This window comes from Cervus canadensis, chromosome 20 (assembly GCF_019320065.1).
Source record: "Cervus canadensis isolate Bull #8, Minnesota chromosome 20, ASM1932006v1, whole genome shotgun sequence".
Taxonomy (NCBI): Eukaryota; Metazoa; Chordata; class Mammalia; order Artiodactyla; family Cervidae; genus Cervus; species Cervus canadensis.
Window position 1 is genome coordinate 35,341,258 of NC_057405.1, and position 27,056 is coordinate 35,368,313.

Here is a 27,056-nt window from a genome sequence, read left to right on the forward strand (position 1 = left end):
AGAATCAAGAATGCTGGGAGAAATATCAATAACCTCAGATATGCAGATGACACCACCCTTATGGCAGAAAGTGAAGAGGAACTAAAAAGCCTGTTGATGAAAGTGAAAGAGGAGAGTGAAAAAGTTGGCTTAAAGCTCAACATTCAGAAAACTAAGATCATGGCATCTGGTCCCATCACCTCACGGGAGATAGATGGGGAGACAGTGGAAATAGTGACAGACTTTATTTTTTGGGGGGCTCCAAAATCACTGCAGATGGTGACTGCAGTCATGAAATTAAAAGATGCTTACTCCTTGGAAGGAAAGTTATGATCACCTAGATAACATATTAAAAAGCAGAGACATTACTTTGCCAACAAAGGCCCGTCTGGTCAAAGCTATGGTTTTTCCAGTGGTCATGTATGGATATGAGAGTTGGACTGTGAAGAAAGCTGAGTGCCGAAAAATTGAAGCTTTTGAACTGTGGTGTTGGAGAAGACTCTTGAGAGTTCCTTGGACTGCAAGGAGATCCAACCAGTCCATCCTGAAGGACATAAGTCCTGAGTGTTCATTGCAAGGACTGCTGCTGAAGCTGAAACTCCAATACTTTGGCCACCTCATGCGAAGAGTTGACTTGTTGGAAAAGACCCTGATGCTGGGAGGGATTGGGGGCAGCAGGAGAAGGGGACGACAGAGGATGAGAGAGCTGGATGGCATCACCAACTCGATGGGCATGAGTTTGAGTAAACTCCGGGAGTTTGTGATGGACAGGGAGGCCTGGCGTGCTGCGATTCATGGGGTTGCAACCAGTCAGACACGACTGAGCGACTGAACTGAACTGAACTGAACTGAACTGAACTGATAATGGTTTAGATAAGCAATTAGTGGTAACCCTGCCTCTGATTTGTAAGATAAATGTTAATGCTTTTCTAACTGCAGAATAAGATGTACCAGTCATCCCCACATCCTTAATTCCAACAAAACACGAACCCAATCAATCTTTGTTATACACTAAGAACAAAAACAAATGTTCCAGGGTCAACAACTAGGCTGGCTTTATCTATCAGGCAAAACCATTTAACCTTGTCAGCACCTTTTACTACAAGGGCTTACTGATGGGTTTAATTACCAAAGTGGTTACTACAAAGCCAATACATCTGGGTTCTAGTCAGCTCTCCTGTAATCAATGGAATCAAATAAGTTTTGCTAATATGCAGGTGTATCCTTGTTTAGCCAAGCCACTTTTTGCAACAGGTATATGGTGGTGGTTTCTACTCCATCTGCTGGCATTTAACAATGTATCTCCAGTCAGTCCTAATAGAGTTGAAACATTTTGTACATTTTAGGCTCAACTTGCACCTCCCTTCAGTCTCCCTTTATCCAGTTTTTTCTTATTGTAATTATTTTTAAAAATTATACTGCTTATAACATGTGCATATGTGCTAAGTTGCTTCAGTTGTGTCTGACTCTGCGACCCTATGGACTGTAGCCCACCAGGCTCCTCTATCCATGGGATTTCCCAGGCAAGAATACTGGAATGGGTTGCTATTTCCTTCTCCAGGGGATCTTCCTGACCCAGGGATCAAACCTGAGTCTCTTACGTCTCCTGCATTGGCAGGTGGGTTCTTTACCACTAGCACCACCTGGGAAGTGCCATAATGTACATAACATAACATAGTATTTTATAGTAACATATAGTACTTTTTTTGGTCAGCTCCCCCATGAGAGCTCTCATTTTGATTCTGTTGTATCCATAGCTGTGCTCTGCATGAATCAATAGAAGGTGTTGGATAAATGCACGTTAAATGAACAAAGTCCAGAAACTGGTTTGCAAAATGGGTGGCCAATAGAAATGTTCAACAGGGTATATGTACTGTAATTACACTAGGTGAGAACAGGCTCACAAAACCACTTATTTAAGTTATATGTGATTTAACAGATAACCACTTTGTCAACTTAAAGAAAAACACACAACATAAGGGTTGTTTGCTGAAGTTTTACCCAGGGTCTTATTGAGGACAATAGTCCAGGAGACAGCCACTCAGTTACTTCTGAGGAAACTGCTTCAGAGAGGTAGGGGAGAGTCCTGTTTATGTGACTTATGGTGAGGGAATACACGTAGTCAAGCACACATCTTGGTAAAAGATTATTGCTGATTGCAAAGAACAGGTATCTTGAGTTCATGATTAAGTGCTTTCCTATGTATGGGAAGATGAAAGCATCTGGTTTGTTAAAGTTCTTCCTGGGACTTCCCAGGTGGCCCAGTGGCTAAGACTCCACAGGTTTGATCCCTGGTTGGGGAACTAAGATCCCACATGTTGCACAGCCAAAAAAAAAAAAAAATTCTTTCCTGAGATATACATCTAAGTTTCTAAGGGGCCTGCTTGTCCAAAGCTCAGAGTACCTCATTTTGTTTTTCACCCTGAATTCCTCTCAGGGTGTGACTGCAGTGTGTTACTACTTAACCTTAGTAGGTGAGCAATGCTTTTTGATCTTCATTCACAACTTAGATTTAAGTTTTTAGAGGCCTAAAAGATGGACTGGGAATTGATATTTCACTATGCTTCTGGTCCTTGGTAGCCTCTAAATAGTGTCTCAAAATTCTCTGTACCATTATCTAGGAATACCACGGAATAAGGTCTGGAATTGTATTCACAACACACAGGAGGCTAATGTGGAATGACCTGCAAGGGCCAACATTAAGGCTGGATAGCGTGTTTCAATTCTCTTAGTCTTCTTAACGTGGTTTACTAAATGTGGATGCTGGATACTAAATGTAAGCGCTGGATATTTCTCTCTCTCTCTCTCACACACACATCCAATTTTCCCTGTATAAAAGAAAGACAGAAAAGGTCCCACTTCCCTTCTTGCCCCACCCTCTGTGGCCCCCCAAAACAGACTCTCCAGGTTTAGATTTGTCATTCTCAGACCTACCCAGTGACTAGACGAGAAGAGCTCACTCTGGACACTGGTGCAGTTGTGCTGAACTTTCCCTCCGTTGGGAGAACCAGTGGAAACTGACTGAGCTTCAGTTGAGAACGTCACCATCTCAAAGACTGCAGGTGACATGGCAGATGCACCTTCACGCATGTAAGCGTAGTGTGTGGGCAGAAATGCACCTTCACGCATGTAAGCGTAGTGTGTGGGCAGAAATGCACCTTCACCATGTAAGCGTAGTGTGTGGGCAGAAATGCACCTTCACGCATGTAAGCGTAGTGTGTGGGCAGAAATGCACCTTCACGCATGTAAGCGTAGTGTGTGGGCAGAAATGCACCTTCACGCATGTAAGCGTAGTGTGTGGGCAGCAATGCACCTTCACGCATGTAAGCGTAGTGTGTGGGCAGCAATGCACCTTCACGCATGTAAGCGTAGTGTGTGGGCAGCAATGCACCTTCACGCATGTAAGCGTAGTGTGTGCAAGCACGCATGTAGTGTGTGTGTGGGCAGAAATGCACCTTCACGCATGTAAGCGTAGTGTGTGGGCAGAAATGCACCTTCACCATGTAAGCGTAGTGTGTGGGCAGAAATGCACCTTCACGCATGTAAGCGTAGTGTGTGGGCAGAAATGCACCTTCACGCATGTAAGCGTAGTGTGTGGGCAGAAATGCACCTTCACGCATGTAAGCGTAGTGTGTGGGCAGCAATGCACCTTCACGCATGTAAGCGTAGTGTGTGGGCAGCAATGCACCTTCACGCATGTAAGCGTAGTGTGTGGGCAGCAATGCACCTTCACGCATGTAAGCGTAGTGTGTGGGCAGCAATGCACCTTCACGCATGTAAGTGTAGTGTGTGGGCAGAAATGCACCTTCACCATGTAAGCGTAGTGTGTGGGCAGAAATGCACCTTTACCATGTAAGCGTAGTGTGTGGGCAGAAATGCACCTTCACCCATGTAAGCGTAGTGTGTGGGCAGCAATGCACCTTCACCATGTAAGCGTAGTGTGTGGGCAGCAATGCACCTTCACGCATGTAAGCGTAGTGTGTGGGCAGAAATGCACCTTCACCTGTCGTAGTGTGTGGGCAGAAATGCACCTTCACCATGTAAGCGTAGTGGTGGGCAGAAATGCACTTCACGCATGTAAGCGTAGTGTGTGGGCAGAAATGCACCTTCATGTAAGCGTAGTGTGTGGGCAGAAATGCACCTTCACCATGTAAGCGTAGTGTGTGGGCAGCAATGCACCTCACGCATGTAAGCAGTGTGTGGCAGAAATGCACCTTCACCATGTAAGCGTAGTGGTGGCAGAAATGCACCTCACCATGTAAGCGTAGTGTGTGGGCAGAAATGCACCTTCACGCATGTAAGCGTAGTGTGTGGGCAGAAATGCACCTCACCATGTAAGCGTAGGTGTGGGCAAAATGCACCTTCACACTTAGCGTAGTTGTGGCAGCAATGCACTCACGCATGTAAGCGTAGTGTGTGGGCAGAAATGCCTGTAGCGTAGTGTGTGGCAAGCAATCACCTTCACCATGTAAGCGTAGTGTGTGGGCAGAAATGCACCTTCACGCATGTAAGCGTAGTGTGTGGGCAGAAATGCACCTTCACGCATGTAAGCGTAGTGTGTGGGCAGCAATGCACCTTCACGCATGTAAGCGTAGTGTGTGGGCAGCAATCTCCCCTGTGTGTGTCCCCTCCTCTTGCTCCTGCCTCTCACAGCCACTCCAAAGCAGGAGGCAAGGGAGCAGGTCACAACCTTTACAACAATGACATGGCTACAGAACAGGACAAAAACTGGTTAGAACCAACTAGGTCCAAGATGGCAGAAGATTTGATTTCTAGTAGACCTGGAGCCTCATTAATATGCTCATTATAATACATTAGCATATGCTAAACAACACACTCACCAGCACCATGACAGTTTTGAGGCTGACCATGGTTATTGTTGTTGTTTAGTCACTAATTGTGTCTGACTCTTTTGAGATCCCAAGGACACTAGCCCGCCAGGCTCCTCTGACCATGGAATTTCCCCAGGCAAGAATACTGGAGAGGGTTGCCATTTCCCTCTCCAGTGGAACTTCCCAATACAGGGATTGAACCCACATATCTTGCATTGCAGGCAGATTCTTTACCACTGAAGAAAAGGATCAGCCACCAGAGAAGTTTGAGGCTGACCATACAAGGCCAAAAAATGGGTAGTGGCTCCATTTCTGCCATTTCTGGAAATCTCTGCCCCTTCCCCAAAATAATTGGAAAAATCTCCCCATTCAGTAGCCTATGAAATTATCCAGCCTATAGAAACTAGCCATGCTTTATTTTAAGGCTCTCTTTCTCACCTTCTGAGAGAAGGCTTATACTCTTTCTATGGAGTGTGTTTCTCTCTAAATAAATCCACTTCTTACCTATCACTTCATCTTCAAATTTTTTCACAACAAAGCAAGAACTTTAAATTCATTCAATGTCAACAACTCCACCTGAACTGCCCATCTCTGCCATCAAAAAGGAGGTGGGCTTATTTTTCACTGGCTTTGTTCCCATTCAGACCCCAGACAGAGGGTCTAGCTATATTTGACTTAACCTGATTTTACTTAGAGAGACAAAGTTTGTAAATCAGAACACTCTTCTAGTTTGTTTTTGCTGAGTGGTAAAGTTATCTTTGAAATCATGATCACCTTTACCATCTAAACTGTAAACAAGTATCAGGATGGGAACAGTTTCTTTCATTTCCAGAGGAAGAAAAACTATCTCAAGGAAATTCTATTTCAGGCACATCTAATTTATTCCATTGCTTCATCTAATTTATTCCAATCTCCAACAATTAGATCAAGATAAACTGAACTCTTAAGAAATAGTCACTCAAAGGTATTCATCAGCAGCGTTTATCTGCATAAACAATAGGATACTAAAACCAGGTCATGTGCCAGAAAAAGACTCAGGCTTTGTAATGACTGTGTCACTGGTGATGCACTACTATAGGCAATCACCAAATCTCATTCTCATGACACAGCCTCAAGAGCAGTGGCTCTAAATTGAGGTCAACTTCAGCCATTAAATTCAATCCCTGGGTCGGGAATATCTCCTGGAGTAGGAAATGGCAACCCACTCCCATTTTCTTGTCTGGAAAATCCCATGGACGGAGGAGCCTGGGGTAGCAAAGAGTCAAGACACGACTGAGTGACTTCACTTTCACTTTTTTTTTCAGCCACTATGGCAATGTCTGCAGACATTTTTTGTTGTCATGGCTAGGGGAGGGGGCAAACTGGCATCTGGCAGGTGGAGGCCAGGAATGCTGCTAAACATTCTCCAATTCACTGAAGAGCACCAGAATATGTTACCCCAAATATCCCATTTTGGCATAAATATTATTTTGAGCTAAAGACAACTGAGAACCGGCAGAGGCAAGAAAAGCTTTTTAATCTCTCCTTAACTGAGTAAAAATAAGAATTTCCCCATTTGTAAAGGAAATTTACATCCATAAAAGGGAATTTCCACTTGTAAAGGTGTCTCTGAACCAGGAAAAGAGCCACAGCTGGAGACAACTCTTATTGTCATTATCTGCACAAGACAACCCTTATTTATGATATATTTCCTCCCCTCGCCTTCCTAGATCTTAATGCCCTCTACCCAGAAGCCTTAAACTCCCTTCTCTTTGTCTAAGATGGTATATAAATCTCAATCATCTGGTCACTTCCTAAAGTCTCATCTCTTTGTGAAACTTCTGTTCAGATGTATGTAATTAAACTGGTTTTATTTTTGTCATTAATCTCTCTTTTCTCAGCTTGATTTGCAAGCCCCAACCACTGAACTTAGAAGTGTATAGAAAAAAAGTTTCTCCTCCCTACAGAAGAGGACAGTCTTCCACAATAAAATCTTATCCAGCTTCTAATGTAAATAGTACTAAGGCTGAGAAACTGTTCTATATTGACAGGTAGAAATCCAAAGCACTAAAAGTCAGTGAGGTGTTTGGCAGCTTAGTAGTGTAAGTGAAGTCAAACCAATTCTCCTTTATGACTGTGAGTCTTGGAAAAAATACTAAGAACTACAGTGCTTCAAACTATGCTTAATAAAATGACTCTGCAGGATCAAAAACAGGGTTTTTATTCCTATGTCCACCAGTTGCAGAATTGAGGGTGCTACACCACTGCTCTGCTAGTAGGGCCCCTATTTTGGTGAAACTACAAGGAAGAAGAAATCAAGAAAGGTTCACTAATTACAGTGCCAGTGACCCCTGTGTTAAGGGTGTTAGGAAATTAAGGGACAGGAAAATTTTTGAGTAAAAAGGTATTAGATAGTCCACAGGGTAGAATTAGTGCCAATGTGAATCAGAGGAGGGCTCTGCGGGGCCTTCCTGGGTACAACTTCTTTCCTTGTCTCCATTTTCTTGTTCGTAGGGTATAGGCTTCATTCAGCCTCCTTGACCTTCCCTGAATTCCAAAGGGAAGATTCAATTTCTCACCAGAGAAGGGAAGGAATGCAGAAACTAAGGAGGACCCGTCAAGAAAATACAGTGCAGTGATTAAAGCAGGATCCTGGTTCCTTCTGAAGGGACATACGTAACAATATACTTGAGTTCTTTTGCAGGAACAAAAGGCTTCCCAGGTGGCACTAGTGGTGAAGAACCTGTCTGCCAATGCAGGAGACATAAGAGACGTGGGTTCGATCCCTGGGTCAGGAAGGTTTCCTGGAGAAATCTGCACTGCCAACCCACACCAGTATTCTTGCCTAGAGAATCCCAAGGACAGAGGAGCCTGGCAGGCTACAGTTCATAGGGTCACACAGAGTCGGACAAGACTGAGTGACTAAACACGCACGCAGAAACTAAAGGCCCCATCCTGGTGGGGGATGGGAACCCCAAGGAGAGCACAAGGTTCTTGGAGCGCAGACTTGTTACCTCACCAACAGCCAGTCAGAAGAAAGTCTGCATGTGTGGGAAGATAAAGAAGACTCTGACCTCGTCCCCAAAGGATCCTCCTTTTAAACACTTTAATGGTTGAGCGGCATCTTTGGAGTTGGTTTTTGGACATGAGTCCACCACCTCCTCAGATTGCCAGCCTTATGAATAAAGCAGGCTTTCCGTTCCAATCAACACTTGTCTCTGGAGTGTTGACTTTCAAGCAGTGAGCAGCCTAACATGTGTTTGGTAGCAAACAGGCTTGGTGAGAAGCAGGTATAGCTGCAGATCCAGAGACAGTCCTCCTGAATAAGGAGTGGGCAGGAAGCATCTGCCTGCCTCCAGCCCCGAGCTGGCTCCTTCTGTGAGTTGACAGGCAAGTCTCAAACTTTCTCCGTAAGATGAGGGGCGGTCCTGTGCCCTGCGGGACCCCCACCAGCTCTGTCATTCTCAGCGATTTCCTTACCACATGCTCCAGCACACGAGGACTCAGACAACTCTGTAACAGGATGCCAGTGAGGTATATTTCATGATCTGCAGCATACCTGGTAATGGCAAAGGAAATAAAGAAGAAAAGGAACACGAGCAGTTTTGCATAAATGGGAAACCCTTTAATTTGACAATCAGGCATTCGACAGACATTTATTTACTGAGCATCCCTCTGAATAAGGCATACAGAGTTCCATATTTTCTTAAAAAAATTCTTTTAAGCAAATCTGAGAAGTTCTCTGCAAGTTATGTCCAAAGATTTACAGCAGCTAACTTTCAATTCCACCAGCAAAGCCCCTCGCTGCCTCCACAGAGGACGGATGGGTCTCCGCCAGCTCTCTCTCTCCAGGTGATGCTGACACAGCACATATCTGAATGTTCCTCTCGGTGGGAAACAGAGATGAAAATTCTATACTTATCTCTCAACCTGCTACTATGACTTTCTTCACAGCCTTGGTGTTTCAAGGATTTAAAGTAAACTCTTCTCTTAGAGAACAGATGCGAGCAAGTAAACTCAAAGCTGCAACGCCCTGTTTTCTTGCTGTAGCCGGGTTCTTGTCTCTGTAACTGCTGCCCGCTGGGCTGACTGCTGGCTGCCGGTGCACCCCGTGCTGTGGAGAGGGATATGTCAACTCCCTTGGTTACATCTTCAAAAACGCCACCTGGAAAAGGAAGAAAAACCCACAGTGCTTTCCTTATATAATGTGATGAAATTGCTGAGTGCACATCAAACCTGGATCAGGTGAGTCTGGTCAGTAAGGATGCTCGCTGGTCTACAAAGAAAAATGACTCCTGGTTGGGCCAGACACTGCTATTTTACAGAGGGGGCCAATTAGTCTGTTCATAAATAAACCATACAGTAATTAAAATAATTCACGTGTACTTTAAAGGGAAAAAAAATTAAGTTTAAATTGACACTAACATTGTACTGCCATGAAGTAATCCAGTTCTCATTCCCACTGGTTCAAACAGCTGCTGTGGATCTTCTGTGAACAGAGTTCCAAATCCTGAAGACTTCTGGACAATTCCAGATTGTCATGATTGTTAATTATACTAATCTCTCTTCCGGTCTTGACAATGCTTTTAACCACATTCGACTATATGCATGGGCTTGTCAGCTCAAGTTATCTTAAAATGCAGTTGTTTCAAAAAATTTAATTCATATAGATACAAAATCATTTCAGACTATTTAATAAGGCCCAGATCAAATGCATCAAATTTCTCAATAGTTTTGGATAATTACAAAACAAACATAATAAAGTCAACCATAAATGCTCTGAAAGTTCTAGTTCAGGGCTGGTAATAAATTGCGGACAGTGCCAGCATCTGGAAAAGAGCAGCATGCAGTCAGAGATAAAGATGTGGAAATTCGTCCTGGGCCATTTTTTGGGGGAAAGAGTGAGCAACTGAAGTGAAAATATTCCACTCTTGGACAGCTGGTACTTAAGTCCCCAAACGCAGTCGAAGGAGGCGTGTATTTAATGAGCCCTGTTAAGGGGAAAGGAAAAGGAAAGAGTCGTGCAAGGGCAGAAGGCATCTGCTTTATGTCAAGTGATTCAGAAGGATGTTACTCTTCATACGATGCTGGTGAGAAAAGCCCCTGCTGCGTTTCCGTATCAACTTCCAGCTGAGTTTCTCTATCAAGTTCTGCAGTGAGAACAAAGTTGAAGGAGCAAGCAAAGAAGAGAGGTTAAGATTCTTAAACAAAACATAAACATGGGGTAGGGAGGAGACAGATAGCAGAGTAGAAGGACATGAGCTCACCTCTTCTTATGGAAAATGTAAATGTGTACAACCGGTGCAAATCTCAAGGACTTAGAGTCAAGAGTCTGTGATGATAGTTATGAAGACACTTGTGTTTCTCTCCCTGGCCCCTCAGCTGGTAACAGATATTAGAAGGCCATGAATATTCACATGAGAAGGGGCTGCTGAAGAGAGACCAGCTGGGCCCTTTAGGGGATGATCAGAGATTCCCAGGAAGGGGTTCCAGGGGTTACTGAGTCTGACTTCTGGCTCACTGTGGTCAGTATCTCTGTTGGGAGACTCTGCTTCTTCAACAACAGTTCATAGGGACTTTCCCAAGAAGCCAATGCCACTGCTGATACTCAGAGACACAAAGATGACAGATGAAAACCATTTATCCCTTTTTGAATTCTGAAAGCTGCTACGTCATGGAGTATTCCAACCAGGAACTACTTATATAGAATAACTGATGGTGACAAATGTTGTCATAAAAATGGTTAAGAACTTTCGCCCTGGAACCACACATATCAGTGGTCCTCTACTTGGGACAATTTTGCCCACCAGGGTACATGTGGTAGTGTCTAAGGATTTCTTTTTTTTTTTTGTCATGGCATTCAGAATCTTAGTTCTGGGACCAGAGATAGAACCTATGAACTCTGCAGTGGAAGCATGGAGTCCCAACTGCTGGACCACCAGGGAAGTCCCTGGAGATATTTTTGGCTGTCACAACTTGGGGGATGCTAAAGGCATCCAGTGGGTAGAGAGGGAGGGATATTCTGATAATGCACAGGACCGCTCCCCATAAGAAAGAATAATCAGCCTGAAAGCATTAACAGTGCCAGTGTTGAAAAATGTTGAAGTTTAGAGTTAAATGTCTCTGTGACCTTAAACAAGAAGTTTAGAGTTAGATCTCTCTGTGACCTTCAACAAGCTCATTAAACTCTATAACAGGACCTACCAGAAACTTGTAAAACACTTTCCTATTTCGATTCTTTTCATCCTCAGCTGTCTTATGATTTAGGTAAAGCAGGCATCTGAAACTTTGTTTTACAAATGAAGAAACAAGCTCAGAAAACCTAAGTGACTTGCTCAGGATAAAAAGTAGTAGTGATGGGTTTAGGAAGAAATTCTGATTTCTAATCCATGCTTTCCCCACTGTAAGTTTACAGATAGATGATCAAGATAAAACTGCACAGGTTGGGGGACTTTTAGTCTTCAAATTGTCTCATATATCAAAGAGTTACTTTCTTTTGCATGCTTGTGAACACGGATGCAAGATGGAGAAAACTACATAAGAGGCTGCGCTCATTAAAACAAACAATGCAAAATGGAGCCCCTCAGTCAAAAAAGAAAAAAATTTTAATTTGACCTACTATGTCTTTTTTTTTTTTCTTGTTTGTTTTTATAGTGCTGCCTGCCAAGGACACTATGTGTTTCTCAGGACTTAATAACAAGAAACTGCAATCATCCTTGGGAACAGGTACTGTACAATGTAGTTTAGATTCTTTTTATTTAAAACATTTTGAGATAACATATTTCAAATGCAGATTTTGTATTCCCTAGCTTTTATCCGTGACAGGAAAAATTGCTTTCCCTACCTACCATTTATTTTAAGAGAGGGTAATTTTATTTTGTTCCATTACACTGAGAAAAATCTCTGTATTTCATCTTTTTAGTTTTATTCCCCAAAGTAAAAAGTTTTAAAGCTTTTCAGAGTCTCTGAGCACAGCTACAGCTTCGGGCCCCACTGTGGCATGTCTGGAATATCTAGTCACAAAGTATAAGTGATGATTGGAAGCGAGGGAGATAGGGCTGTTTGCGGCTGGCTGTAAGGTCTCACCCTCTTCGTTTTCTCCTCCTGAAAGTGGACACTTGGGAATGGAACAGGGGAGAGAGAGTGAAGCTGTCTAAAAATACGGTCTCTGCTTTGCGTCACCATCTAAAAACAATCTTAAGCCACCATAAGCAGGGCCAGGCTGCAGTAATAGCTGACCAAATGTTCAGTTTATAATGCTTCTGTACAATTGCGTAAATATGCTAAACACTTTTGAATGCTCTTTTTGTCTTAGTTAACAAAATTATACTATGAAATTCTATTCCTCAGCATAGAGCTGGAATTTCAATCAATAGAAAGACATGCTGTCAAGGCAGCCTGCACAAGATAAAATTAACATTTTAAAAAATGCTACATAAATGCTTTGAGGTGCACAAGACAGATAAAACTGTAAAATACTGGAAAATGTGAGTTTCATAGTAATTGTGACCCTTCAGAATAAGTAACACAGCTACACACAAACGTTCCTTTTAAAGAGTACTGTAGACTTAAAAAATAAATATAAAAAACTATGCCTTAAATATATTTTTTGTCTAGGTATGGTTCATGTTCAAAGTTATGTTCTGAAATAAATGTTATGACATGGAAACAAACTTTATTTTAATATTATAAAATCCAGTTTCTAGGCTCAAGCTTCATTTACAAAATAAAATATACAATATAAATGTAAATATAAAAATAATGAAAGAAAATGACTTTTCCAATCACATTATTTTGAGTCTTAAATAACAACAGGGTACAAAATGTTTCCTAACTTGCTAATTTAGCATCGATCAGGCCTGTGTTGATGACACGTGGACTCCACTCTGCACTGAATAAATGATATGAGATTTTCCTCTACTGGGCTGGTAAGCTGGCTTCATTCACTCAATTCATTCAATGATTAAATACCATCTATAAGTCTGTGACTGTCCAGTCAGAGAACAACTGAGAAGGCATTCCCTCATGGCACTAACATGTGAATGGCGGAGATAGTCAAGTAATGAGATGATTCTAATAGGTTGGGATAAGTCTAGGATGGATGCCTTACACCTGATGACAGAAAAAAGACCATCCTGGGTTATGAAAGGAAGTAAGATTTCTCAAGCAGTAGCCTGAATGATGTAGTTACTACTCTAATTAGGAAAACTTGTGTGGTAATAAAGCCTGGCACAGCACAGAGTGGGATATACCTTTTTTCCCACTAAAAGCAGCTGGCTTTGCTAAATGAACTACTAGCAAACAGGAAGGATGAAACAAAGGACCAAAGATGTGAGAAGCAATACAATAAGAAAGAAGATCCTATCCCTCTAAAATGACAATAAGTATGTGTACATTGAATGTGGACAGGAATACTAGACCAAGGAAACATCAGTGAGGCCTTCCAACTCAAATTCTGTAAGAGCCTTTAGAAAGTAGGAAAAAAGCAAGTAAAACCAGTGTCCTTAATGTCACTTAAACCTTTACCTTGTATTTTAAATAAAATTGTATTTTATTTAGGCCATGGTACACTAGGAAAACAATACAATGAGAAAGACTAAAGATCTCTTCAAGAAAATTAGAGATATCAAGGGAAACTTTCATGTAAGAATGGGCACAATAAAGGACAGAAATGGTAAGGACCCAGCAGAAGCAGAAGAGAGTAAGAAGAGTGGCAAGAATACACAGAAGAACTATACAAAAAAGATCTTCATGACCAGGATAACCATGATGGTGTGATCACTCACCTAGAGCCAGACATCCTGGAGTGTGAAGCCAAGTGGGCCTTAGGAAGCATCACTATGAACTAAGCTAGTGGAGGTGATGGAATTTCAGCAGAGCTATTTAAAATCCTAAAAGATGATGCTGTTACAGTGCTGCACTCAATAGGCTAGTAAATTTGGAAAACTCAGCAGCGGCCACAGGACTGGAAAAGGTCAATTTTCATTCCAATCCCAAAGAAGGGCAATGCTAAAGAATGCTCAAATTACCACACAATTGCACTCATTTCACATGCCAGCACGACAATGCTCAAAATCCTTCAAGCTAGGCTTCAACAGTACATGAATGAAGAACTCCCAGATGTACCAGCTGGGTTTAGAAAAGGTAGAAGAACCAGAGATCACATTGCCAACATCTGTTGGATCACAGAAAAAGCAACAGAATTCCAGAAAAACATCTACTTTTCACTGACTACGCTAAAGCCTTTGACTGTGTGGATCACAACAAACTGAAAAATTCTTAAAGAGATGAGAATATGAGACCGTCTTACCTGCCTCCTGAGAAACCCGTATGTGGGTCAATTAAGCAATAGTTAGAACTGGACAAGGAATAACTGACTGGTTCCAAATTGGGAAAGGAGTACGACAAGTTTGTATATCATCACCCTGTTTATTTAAGTTATATGCAGAGTACATCATGTGAAATGCACAAGCTGGAATTAGGACTGCCTGGAGAAATATAAATTACCTCAGATATGCAGATGATACCACTCTTGTGGCAGAAAGTGAAGAGGAACTAAAGAGCCTCTTGATGAGGGTGAAAGAGGAAAGTGAAAAGGCTGGCTTAAAGCTCAACAGTAAAAAAAACTAAGATCATGGCATCCAGTCCCATCACTTCATGGCAAATAGAAGGGGGAAAAGGTGAAGTAGTGACAGATTTTATTTTCTTGGGCTTCAAATCACTGTGGATGGTGACTGCAGTAATAAAATCAAAAGATGCTTGCTCCTTGAAAGGAAAGCTATGACAAACTTAGCATATTAAAAAGCAAAGACAAAACTTTGCTGACAAGATCCATACAGTCAAAGATACGATTTTTCCAGTAGTCATGTATGGATGTGAGAGCTGAATCAGAAAGAAGGCTGAGTGCCGAAGAACTGATGCTTTTGAACTGTGGTGCAGGAAAAGACTCTTGAGAGTCCCTTGAACTGCAGGGAGATCAAACTGTCAATCCTAAACCCTGAATATTCTTTGGAAGGACTGATGCTAAAGCTGAAATTCCAATACTTTGTCTACCTGATGCAAAGAGCCAACTCATTGGGAAAGATCCTGATGCTGGGAAAGATTGAGGACAGGAGAACAGGGCGACAAAGGATGAGATGGTTAGATAGCATACCGACTCAACAAACATGAATTTGAGCAAACTCCAGGAGACTGTGAAGGACAGGGAAGCCTTGCGTGCTGCAGTCCACAATTCACAAAAATTGGACATGACTTGGCAACTGAACAACAACAACAACACAATAGGAAAATTTACAGATCAATCAAAAGCTTGTGTTTTTCACCTACCAGAACCAGTAAAGCAAAGCACAGCTAACGTTTTCTAGTTAAGGGCAGTGTGTGAAGTACCAGAAGCCAGAGATGTGAATGAGATAAAGAGAGGCCCTTTCCTTTCCCGATGAGGTTGGACACACGGACAAATGCAGCAATTCCTGGGTCGTGAGCCTGTTTTTCAACAAAGCAAGAAATTTCTAGATGTGACCTTCCCATCACCTCTTTCACAGTAAGGGGGTTGTGGAAGCACTGCTGGTGTTGGATGGTGCTATTACAACATCACTGTGGTGAACAAGCCATCCGGATGCAGCTGCTGAAGCTCCCAGTTGTATACGGCAAACCCAGCAACTTCACCCATGATAGCAAACACATGGGGCAGATATGTATACGGCAACAGTCTTTAGGTCAGACATAAAAATATATTTTCTCAAGCACAGAACACATTTGTTAAAAGGAAAAAATTCTATGATAGATACCAATATGGCTGGGTGTTAAAATGTAAAATGGTAAGTAGTGCTACCACAATAAACACACTATCACTCGTAAATCAAAAAGTCCTTTGAATTTTTCATTCTTAAGAGATACGCACAGGAGGGAACTTGGCAGAAAGGAACAGTGGTGTGCTGCAGCTCTGGACAGAAGTGGTGTTTTGAAATCACCACTGCACTGCCCTTTTGACACCATGCCTCTAATCAAACGAGTTTATTCAGAAATGGAGTTACTAGGGTTCAGAAATGGAATGTTTTTCTATAGTATTAATTCCTTAAAAATTTTAGCAGCAAAACCATTTTAATAAATACTATTTCAAGGAAGTCATGCTCATTCTAATCTATCTTAACCTTGAGAAGTATGGGTGTTGAAGAAAACGATGTTTTGGGGACATTGGTATAGTTAGAAATTCCAGGAGGGGACACGAACCCACATGGGGAAGAAAACAGCTTTCCACAGCAGGTAACTGGTTTCTGGCATCTATATAAATTTATGTCAGTGATAGTTTAACATTCCTATTTTAGCAGTAAATATTAATTTTTCTAACAGAGATACTAGCTAGTCCCTCCTAATCCCAAAGGAAGAACTAGCTTTGTCTAAAACACTTCAACCCATTGTCAAGGACGAAGGAGGGACTAGCTTGGGAGGCTATAGCCGTTGATCCTACTAGTTAGCTGTGGAAGAGCTCCATGGAAACATCACCCAGGCACTAATGAGATGTTGGAACAAGTGGTCCCGGGGCAGGACTACTCAGGGGCACATGTGCAGAATTCTGTCGAGTAAGAAGAACAGCAAAAAGGCATTGCCCATACTTTTTAGGGAAAGGGCTAAGGAAGGTCGTAGCTACCTCTCTAAAGCCTCCTAGCCAGTTTTATCTCATACCTGAAGAGCCTTATTTGTGCTGGATGGTATTTAACCATAATTATTAAAACCTATAGAAATCAGGAGTTGTTCTGCTCATGGGAATTCTTTGTTCTAATAAATGATCAATAAATATAAGTTACAGAGAAAATTAGAAAACACAGAAATGCACAGAAAGAGGAAAATAAAATTTTTACAACTTTATGATTTAGAGATAACTATTATTGACATTTTAGATATCTTTTTAGATTTATTTCCTATGTATAACTGGACATTTCTGCATCTGCTGTTTCATAATGTGTAGCTTCTTTATAACCTAACGATATATTATGGTAACTTCCCATGACAGTGAATATTCTATGACATTTTAAATGGCTGCATTATACTCCATTATGTATCTGATCACTTAAAAAAAAGGTCAAACGAATAACTCATTCTGGAAAGCAAACCTGAGGTGTCCTTTGGAGGGGGATGGGTGAGGGGATATTACTAACTGTTGAGCCAGAGGGCACTTTAGCATAATCTGGCCTGGGTTCTCAGGGGGTCATCTCTGGTCCAGTCTCACTGGTATCTCCTGGAACTTGTAGGTCAGGTAGATTCTCCTGTTCCATTCTAGAACGGCTCAACCAGAGCCTCCAGGGGCAGGCCAGCAACTGGGGTCCTGCAGGTCCTCCAAGAGGTTCCACTGGGAATTTATCCAGCTTATCCAGCTGAGCAAACTTAAGAGAGGGTAAGGGATGTGTTTAGTGACACAGCTTATTAGAGGAGGGACTCAAACACAGGTCTTCTAGTCCAGGGCCTTCATTTCTGGCCAGTGCAAAGTGAAGATGCTGATCTAGGGTATCCAAAAATCCTTTAAAAAACTTTTTTTTTCCCTTATAGAAGACAGAAAGATTGTCACACAAGAGAGAAACAAATTATGTCCAGGCCAGTATTCTGTTATGGGTATAGGAGATTGAGCCCAACGGCTATGAAATGAGGGCTGAGTCTATTTTGCTAGCTGCCTAGAGACTGAAAAGTTCAAGTGTTAGTCACTCAGTTGTGTCTGACTCTTTACCATGCCATGGACTGTAGCCCACCAGGTTCCTCTGTCCATGGGATTCTCCAGGCAAGAATACTGGAGTGGCTTGACGTCTTCTTCTGCAGGGTATCTTCCTGATGCAACGATCGAATCCATGTTTCTCCCATTGCTGGTATATTCTTTACCATCTAAGCAAGACTAAAGGGGTCAAATATTTCGAACTGACCTACTGTATAAAGCTCATCTATGAAGATTAAGTGATTTTTTTTTTGGGGGGGGGAGGGAGGAGCTTCCAATATGCCCTGATAAAATTCTCTTTTCTAAATCTACTTACTCAACATGGCTATTTTTAGCAAAATTATTTGGTCAGTTCAGGTAAAGAAAACTGTCACCAATCAGACTTCAGAATAATTTGGCAAAGAAAAAAAGAAAAAGCCTCCCATACTTTGCTTGGAGTATGTCTATAAAACAGTATAGGCATTCTAGAAAACAGTTTGGCAGCGTCTTTAAAAACTAAACATGTAATCACTGTATGACCCAGCAGTTCCAGTCTCAGACATTTATCCCAGAGAAATGAGAACTTTATGTTTATACAAACACCTGTATGTGAATGTTCATGGCAGCATTATTTTAACAGCCAAAAGCTGGCATCAGCCCAGATGCATGGTTAGTGACCGTATATCCACCATGAGCACTTACTTGGCGGCAGTGACAAGCAGCGAACTATTGATACAGCAACAACTTGGAAGACTCACAAGGGAGTTAAGCCAAGCTCAAAAGGCTGAGCTTTTCATACTGTATAGTTTCATTTCTGTAACATTTCTGAAACGACAAAATTTCACAAATAGAGGACAAGGTAATGGTTTCCAGGGGTTGGGAATGGTGGGGAGTGGAGGAAGGGTGTGATTATGAAAGAGCAACAGGAAGGATTTGGGTGCTGATGGAACTGTTCAGCATCTTGACTTCGGTGGATGCACAAACATACCAAGGGATATAATTACACAGAACCTCACACATTTGCACACACAGATGTAGAGGAGTACAAATACAACCAGGGAGATCTGACTAAGATGGGAGGACTCTACCATGTCAATGCCCAGTACCACAGTTCTGTAAAATGTTACCACTGGGGGAAACTGGGCAAAGTGTACAAGTCATCTTTCATACTCTTTCTTACAGCTTTCAGTGACTCTGCAATTATTTCACTAAAAATGTCAGCTGAAATAATGCCACAGTACTTTGCAAATGACCTTGTCTGGCTTATTCTAATTCAGTTATCTAGAGGGTTGCTCTGAGATGCATTATTCAAAGTCTTGTTCACATTGATGTTATGGTTAATATATCACTGTGATCCCATTTTCCTTGGTGGAATGACCTGAGTAAGCTAGTGAGTTAATTTTGGAATGAGTCCTGAAGCAGATGGCCACAGTGAGACACAATACCATTATATTTAACACGGGTTGGGCTGACGGTCTGGCATTAAATGCTTAGGTTACACACAATAGAACCTTAAATCTTAGGTTGTATATGAAGTACTTACTGTAAAGAGTTCACTAAGCACACTTCTTTGCTTTTGTATTGCCCTGCAGTAAATAATGAAAAAAGATTCTGGCATTTTTTAAAAGCCCAAATTGCTATAGCAAATCTTCTGGACACATAAGAGGCACTTGCCAAATATTTTTTTGGGGTGAATACATTAAACTAAAACTCTGATTTTAATTTTAAAAGTAATAGTATCTTACAAAAGATTTGGGGAAACAGGAAAGAAGAAAAAAATATGCTATAATACCCTAACATCACTTGGGTCTATTCCCACATGGTTCTAAGATAAACTATTCTCATATTGATTGTGCTGTGCATGCATGCTCAGTCGCTAGCTGTGTGTGACTCTACAATCCCATGAACTGTAGCCCACCAGGCTCTGTCCAGGAGATTTTATAGGCAAGAATACTGGATTGCATTGCCATTTCCTCCTCCAGGGAATCTTCCCCACCCAACCTGTGTCTCCTACACTGGCAGGCGGGTTTACCACTGAGTCACCTGGGAAGTCCCTCATGTTGATTATCAGTGTGCATATTTTTTACATCATAAACATTTTTAGGTGCTGCTCAATGAATCTTTCTTTTAATAGCTGCAAAAGTCCATCATAACTTAATCTTTTACAAGCTTAAGTTTTTCCCAGGTTTGTCAAGATCAAAAGTAATGATGAAATAATCACTATCATGTTTATAAGTTTTTTTCAATATTGTAGAGTATTTCCTTAGAATAGAGTCCCAGAAATTGGATTATTAGATTGAAAGGTATGAATATTAATATAATTTGATGCATATTTTTTCAATGAGCTGTACTAACTGGTAATGCCACCAGCATCTTACCTTTTTTTTTTAAATTAGTGCTAATTTAGTAAAAGGAAAGGACACCTCAGTACTTTTATGAATTTTATTTAACTGCAATGAGTTTAAACATTTTCCCAGATGTTTAATAACTGTTTTTCTTATAAACTGATTAATTATGAATTCATGTCCTTTTTTTTTTTTTAACCTACCAACAGGGGGCTTAATTTTTTTGTTTGTATAAGCCCTTTGGGGCTTCCCTGGTGGCTCAGATGGTGAAGAACCTGCCCACAATGTGGCAGACTGAGGTTCGATCCCTGGGTCAGGAAGATCCCCTGGAGAAGGGAATGGCAAACCACTCCAGTACTCTTGCCTGGAGAATTCCAAGGACAGAGAAGCCTGGCAGGCTACAGCCGTGGGGTCGCAGAGCCAGACATGACTGAGCAAGTAGCACACAAACACAAGCCCTTTAGTAAATGTTAATATGATTTTCACGCAGTGAAGAAATTAAGTGCCAGGTATCAGCTCACTAAATCTTTATAAAATCCACCTGAATTAAATTTCTAATCTAACTGTCTCCAGATTATAAATGAGGAACCAAGGTGTTCCTTGGTTCCTACTACAGAAGCTGAGTAACTTCTGCTCACTGCTACAAGCTAGTCAAAAGACTGGGTGTGCAATCGGGCCTTTGTTTTTGAGCCTAGTATTCATTTCATCATCAAAGCTCCCTTCCATCTAATTATGGGGAGGGATAATTGCTATAGTAACTTTAGTTGAAGAAAGAATCCATCATATTCCAAATTTTTAAGCCACATTTAGTAGCACTTGAAATGATGCAGTCACTCTTATGTTTTAAGAAGAAAGTAGATTATTTCTTTTAGGTTAGACATAAGGAGGAGAAAGAAAAAGATAGAAGGGCAAATTAAAGCCTTACTTGTAAACAGAAAATAACTCTTCGATTAGAAGAGAAACCTTCTGGCAAGTGAAGTGAGCCAACAGGGTAAATGAGAAATCGGCCTGAAATCTCAGAAAGGATTTTTTGTCTGAAAAGTTTAGCAAACAGGATAAGTTACACTGGCAAGGTTTAATCAGTTCAGTTGAAAAGATTATGACTTGAAATAATCAAATAATAGTTAAGGCCAAGTAAGAAAGGGATCAAACTATAATCAGATGGTTATTTTCTTTAGCCACTTACTACCTAGATGTTACTTTGAAAATATGATATTGAAGATACACAAATCTTTAGAATGGAAAGCATGATACTATATTCATTTTAAAATAAACACCACTTATTTCTGAAGCCTATTATTTGGAGTTGCCGGAAATAAATGAGACTCATAAAATTAATTTATTTATTTTAAAGGAGGTGCATGAGGATTTTATAACTATACAAAGAAACAAAAGTAAGCGCTTGTGGAAAGGAGCACAAGAAGACGTTTTGAGGGTTTTGGGGTTTTTTGGGTTTTTTTTGCTTTAAGCCACACAGAAAGCAAAAAGGGGTTGTTGGTGCAGTGTCTCCAAGTTAAGAACAGCTTAGGATATGAGATCAGAAAAGGGCACAAGGGCACATACTCATCAAGGGTTTCCAGGGTTCAAAGTGGTTAAGTTTTACACCTGCCATTTAAGCTCCATGAGAAGACAGAACAAATCAGGTAGACACGAGGAAAGTGCAGACAGGTGAAGCCTTATTGTAACTATACATAAATGCTTTATGCATTTTAAATATTGCTACCAATGCATCTTCTCTGCTATTCATGAATAAATTCATGCTTCTTTAATTATTTTTAAAGGAAGAAGCACAAATGGATGATTGTGCATATGAAATTTCCAAGGCTTACATAAGGTTTTCTCTTACTTATACTACCCTAGGACAATACCATCTACCAGTGGCAGGGAATGAAACTGCAGACGCTGCATCTGAAGAAAAAACTGCAAGCCTATAGGGTTTGCAAACAGAAGAATGTAGATGGCTTAGCTGAAAATCACCAGCTACTAGAAAAATAACTCTGAGCCCAGAGGCCACTGATAGGGATTATGTAAGGAAGGTATGTAACTCCAACTCCATGGGGTTCAAACCAGCACATCCTTGGTTAGAGACATGATTCATTCTATAGAAATTCAGTTCTGAATCCAGCATTATTGACTAAGCCATGAGTCTTTAATACATGAAACTATCTGGCTGAAGTTACCAATAAGTAAGCTTTTTCCCAATATATCCAACTTACAACATTAACTATAAAGAAGCGTGACTGATAATTCATCAAAGCACTCTATAAAGCAGTGGAAATGACTGGATGGACATAAATATGACCTATAACCACTCAATCATTAGTGTATTACAACATGGACCGGTCCTTTCTGGCTTCTGGGTTATTGAATACCTGGCAGATGACCAATGTCTCCAACTACATTTTGTTAGGGAATATCAGAAACCTCTAAAATCAGCTAACTGCCTTAAGATGCTGGCTTCCAGAGGTCACTATGAGTTCATGGTGCCAGGTGCACGGAAATGCATGTTCTATGAGATGGCGTCACAGAATGAACGAACTTGCATGCTTCAGTAAAGTCACAGCTGGCACAGTTCACACCTGGGAATGCTCCCTGACTTAGGAGAAAGAGCCTAAGTGTCTTCCAATGGCAACACAGTCAGGTTAGTGAGCCTCCCTGCCTGAGTTGCTGCATCTGTAGTCTGGGGCTTCCCTCTTCCTCTGGCTGGTCAAGGACTGGATGAGACCCTGTGTGTCTGTGACTGGCCCCAGGAAGGCCCTCTCTTCCTCCTCCGCACTGATGAGGAGAGAAGCTTATTCAGTCAAAAGTCAAAAGCCTCCCTCCACCTACCTATGTAGGGTCTGAACCTCATGAACTGCAAGATAAACATCAAATACCTACAGGTCCTTCACAACAAAGTGTGAAAGAGTTATTTCAGGATTAGGGAAGTTCTGAGATAAGACACAGAATCATAAATTTTGACCTGAGGAGAGTAAGGACTGGAAAGTCATGAGAAAGAAATGCACTATATTTTGGTGGGAAGTAGAGAAAAATTTGAAACTTATGTATTGTTTCAGGTGTCTTTAATGCAACTAACTTGCTAAAAGAGTGTGAGCATAAACAACTATTCCAATGAGTCTTCTGTGTTCTAAGAACCATTCCACTTGGTATATTTAAAGATGAGGCCTATAAACATTTTTGGAAAATGTTCTCTATTTTACAATGGTTTAGGGATAAAAAAATTTTCTTTGAGATGAAAAAAAAGTATATATATGTGTGTGTGTGTGTGTATATATGTGCATGCACATATATCTATATTTAAAAATTCCCCCAAATTTCTTTGAGGTCATCTTTCTAAGGTATGAGAAACAAATGGGAAAGGAAAGTAGGCCCAGTTGGGGGTCCTTCAGTAAGGGTTTTTAGACAAAAAATGCTGTATGAGAGAAGCGTGCATGATCTCATTCCTTTTCTTGAGAACGCTTGGTTCATAACATTAGTATGAGTCCAATGAACAAATGTGGAGAGAAAAATGTTGAGGACAGGTCAGATCAGTGGATTATTATCTTTTCATTCTGACAAACTTATGAACAAACCTGTCAACATAGGACTCCTTGTTGTAATGTACAAAACTATTAAATCACGATGTTGTACACCTGAAACTTGTATTTTAAGTCAATTTTACTTCAATAATAATAAGAAAAAAGACAGGGCTCCTCATACAAGTCTTAGCATCCCCCGTGGTCACCTCTCACTGTTCAGACTTCGGCCAGTGACCAATCTGCAGGGCACTTAGCTGTTTTTTGTTTGTTTTCAATTTATGAAAGATTTCAAATATCAACATATTCTCTAGTAAAAAGAAGTATTATGATAAATCTACAGATGTTATCCAGAAACTAACAATTACCAATTCATGGTCATTTCATTTCATCCAGAGCTCTGCCACAGAACTCTGCTGAAGCAAATCACAGATATATTATTTTGTATATAATTCAGTATGTGTCTCTAAAAGAGGAGGACTGGTATAAAAATAAAACCACAATGCCATGATCACATCCAGGGCATTAATAATAATTCCTTAACATAGTCAAATATCCATTCGGGGACCAAGTTTCCCCAACTAGCTCATAAAATTTTTTAACAGCTGCTGTTTGTTCAAATCAGAATCCAAACATGTCTAAGTAGTGTTACAATGGTTTCATATGTTTTTAAAGTTTCTTTTAAATCATAAGTTCCTCTTCTCTCCTTTTTTCTCCCTTTGATTTTTATGTTTTGAAGAAATCAGATCTTTCATCCTCTCAGTTTTCCATACACTAGAATATGCAGAGTGTTTTGTGTTTTTAGTGAGATTATAAACTCAAGGATGTAAAATTCATCCAGTACTATTTAACTCTACTATAGTCATTATTTGTATTAATGCTCACATGGTCCCATCTCTGGCAGTGAGAATCTCTTCAACTCGGAGCCTAAGTCCTGAGGACGTGATCCCGGTCATTTACATTGATTTTTTTTCATTTCTTTGTTGGGCTGGTTGGTTGGTTTGCTTTCTGGTAGGACAGGACTCAGATTTGTCTTATCCCAGACATTCTCCCACAGAAAGTGGGACCTTCAGTGTATGTTTACACATACAGACCTGCTACCCAACTCTGGGTATCACCATAGTCCATTTTCAGAGTGCACTCAGATCCTATTCAGAAGTCAGGTCCTCAACTACTCAGAGATGAACCTTTTTGTCTAAGGCGAACAGGTTAGAAAAATACGTCCTTAGCAACAGAGAGAGAAACTCCAACCAAAGAAGTCTCACGAGTCCCTTCCTTTCCCACTGGAACTAAAAGGAAAAAGTTAAGCTCTGTTACCAGAACTTAAATGGAAAAAGGAATCTTTCTAGGTAGAGAACTTACTTTTATTAAAAAAACTAGGTAGAGACTTTCCTGTATGTGTAAAAGAAAAATACTTCCTGAAAAAGGCTCACCAAGAAGCCCCCTTGGGCATGGAATGACAGAGGTGACTCACTGCCTTGCGCGGGGACAGGTCCCTGCATTAATTTGTTTGTCACAGCTGTGGAAGGATGAGATTGAGACACTTGTTGCAAAGGTTGTGGGCACTGGAAGTCTATCCCAAAGAAAATAAAACTAGTTTTGTCTACTTGTTTGGCTAATTAGGAGGAGTATTTCTGAATAATCACTAAAGGAAAATACCTTATAACCTCAACCTCATAGTATCTTTGGAACAGAGAAGAAAACAAAAACTGGAAGGGCATGTTTCATGGTAATTTTGATAATTTAGAGCAAACTTTTTCAGATGTAAAACCTTTCCTAGCCCATGAGGAGTAGCAGCAGGTTCTTGTAAAACCTAAACGTATTATCAGGAGTGGAGTCTGGGTGTAACGGGGACTCCTCCAAATCAAACCATAAAAAGTCTTACTTCACAAAAGAATGTTCAGTTCAGTTCAAGTCGCTCAGTTGTGTCCAACTCTTTGCAACCCCATGAACCGCAGCATGCCAGGCCTTCCTGTCCATTACCAACTCCCAGAGTCCACCCAAACCTATGTCCATTGAGTCGGTGATGCCATCCAACCATCTCATCCTCTATCGTCCCCTTCTCCTCCTGCCCTCAATCTTTCCCAGCATCAGAGTCTTTTCCAATGAGTAAGCTCTTCACCTCAGGTGGCCAAAGTATTGGAGTTTCAGCTTCAACATCAGTCCTTCCAGTGAACACCCAGGACTGATCTCCTTTAGGATAGACTGGTTGGATCTCCTTGCAGTTCAAGTGACTCTCAACAGTCTTCTCCAACACCACAGTTCAAAAGCATCAATTCTTTGGTGCTCAGCTTTCTTTATAGTTCAACTTTCATATCCATACACAACCACTGGAAAAATCACAGCCTTGACTAGACGGACCTTTGTTGACAAAGTAATGTCTCTGCTTTTTAATATGCTGTCTAGGTTGGTCATAACTTTCCTTCCAAGGAGTAAGTGTCTTTTAATTTCATGGCTGCAGTCACCATCTGCAGTGATTTTGGAGCCCAGAAAAATAAAGTCAGCCACTGTTTCCACTGTTTCCCCATCTATTTGCCATGAAGTGATGGGACCAGATGCCATGATCTTAGTTATCTGAATGTTGAGCTTTAAGCCAACTTTTTCACTCTCCTCTTTCACTTTCATCAACAGGCTCTTTAGTTCTTCACTTTCTGACATAAGGGTGGTGTCATCTGCATATCTGAGGTTATTGATATTTATCCCGGCAGTCTTGATTTCAGCTTGTGCTTCTTCCAGCCCAGCGTTTCTCATGATGTACTCTGCATATAAATTAAATAAGCAGGGTGACAATATACAGCCTTGATGTACTACTTTTCCTATTTGAAACCAGTCTGCTGTTCCATGTCCAGTTCTAACTGTTGCTTCTTGACCTGCATACAGGTTTCTCAAGAGGCAGGTCAGGTGGTCTGGTATTCCCATCTCTTTCAGAATTTTCCACAGTTTATTGTGATCCACACAGTCAAAGGCTTTGGCACAGTCAATAAAGCAGAAATAGATGTTTTGCTGGAACTCTCTTGCTTTTTTGATGATCCAGCAGATGTTGGCAATTTGATCTCTGGTTCCTCTACCTTTTCTAAAACCAGCTTGAACATCTGCAAGTTCACAATTCACGTATTGCTGAAGCCCGGCTTGGAGAATTTTAAGCATCACTTTACTAGCATGTGAGATGAGTGGAATTGTGCATTTTGAGCATTCTTTAGGATTGCCTTTCTTTGCGATTGGAATGAAAACTGACCTTTTCCTATCCTGTGGCCACTGCTGAATTTTCCAAATTTGCTGGCATATTGAGTGAAGCACTTTCACAGCATCATCTTTCAGGATTTGAAATAGCTCAACTGAAATTCCATCACATCCACTAGCTTTGTTCGTAGTGATGCTTTCTAAGGCCTTCGCATTCCAGGATGTCTGGCTCTAGAGGAGTGATCACACTATTTTGAGTATCTAGGTTGTGAAGATCTTTTTTGAACAGTTCTTCTGTGTATTCTTGCCACCTCTTCTTAATATCTTCTGCTTCTGTTAGGTCCCTACCATTTCTGTCCTTTATTGAGCCCATCTTTGCATGAAACGTTCCCTTGGTATCTCTAAGTAACCAAAAAGGAAATGAAAAGGTGCTCAGTATCACTGGTCATCAGGGAGATGAAAATAAAAATCCTAACGAAATGCCCACCAGAAGAGCTAAAATGAAAACAACTGAACCGTAAATAAAACATAAAGACAACTTCAGAAT

The 27,056-nt window shown here is 41.0% G+C and overlaps 1 protein-coding gene across 6 annotated transcripts in view; it reads right to left on the bottom strand.

The window, feature by feature from the left end:
• Nucleotides 1-8,393: 8,393 nt before the first annotated feature.
• The window catches only part of UBE3D (ubiquitin protein ligase E3D), a 155,840-nt gene continuing 137,177 nt past the window's right edge, over nucleotides 8,394-27,056 (bottom strand). For all 6 annotated transcript variants that reach the window (XM_043439543.1, XM_043439538.1, XM_043439540.1 and 3 more), the window contains one exon: nucleotides 8,394-8,955. Coding sequence is in view for 1 of the 6 variants with exons in the window: in XM_043439540.1 (XP_043295475.1) it covers nucleotides 8,935-8,955 (21 nt within the window). In the remaining 5 variants the exon portion in view is untranslated. The remainder of the gene's footprint in view (nucleotides 8,956-27,056) is intronic.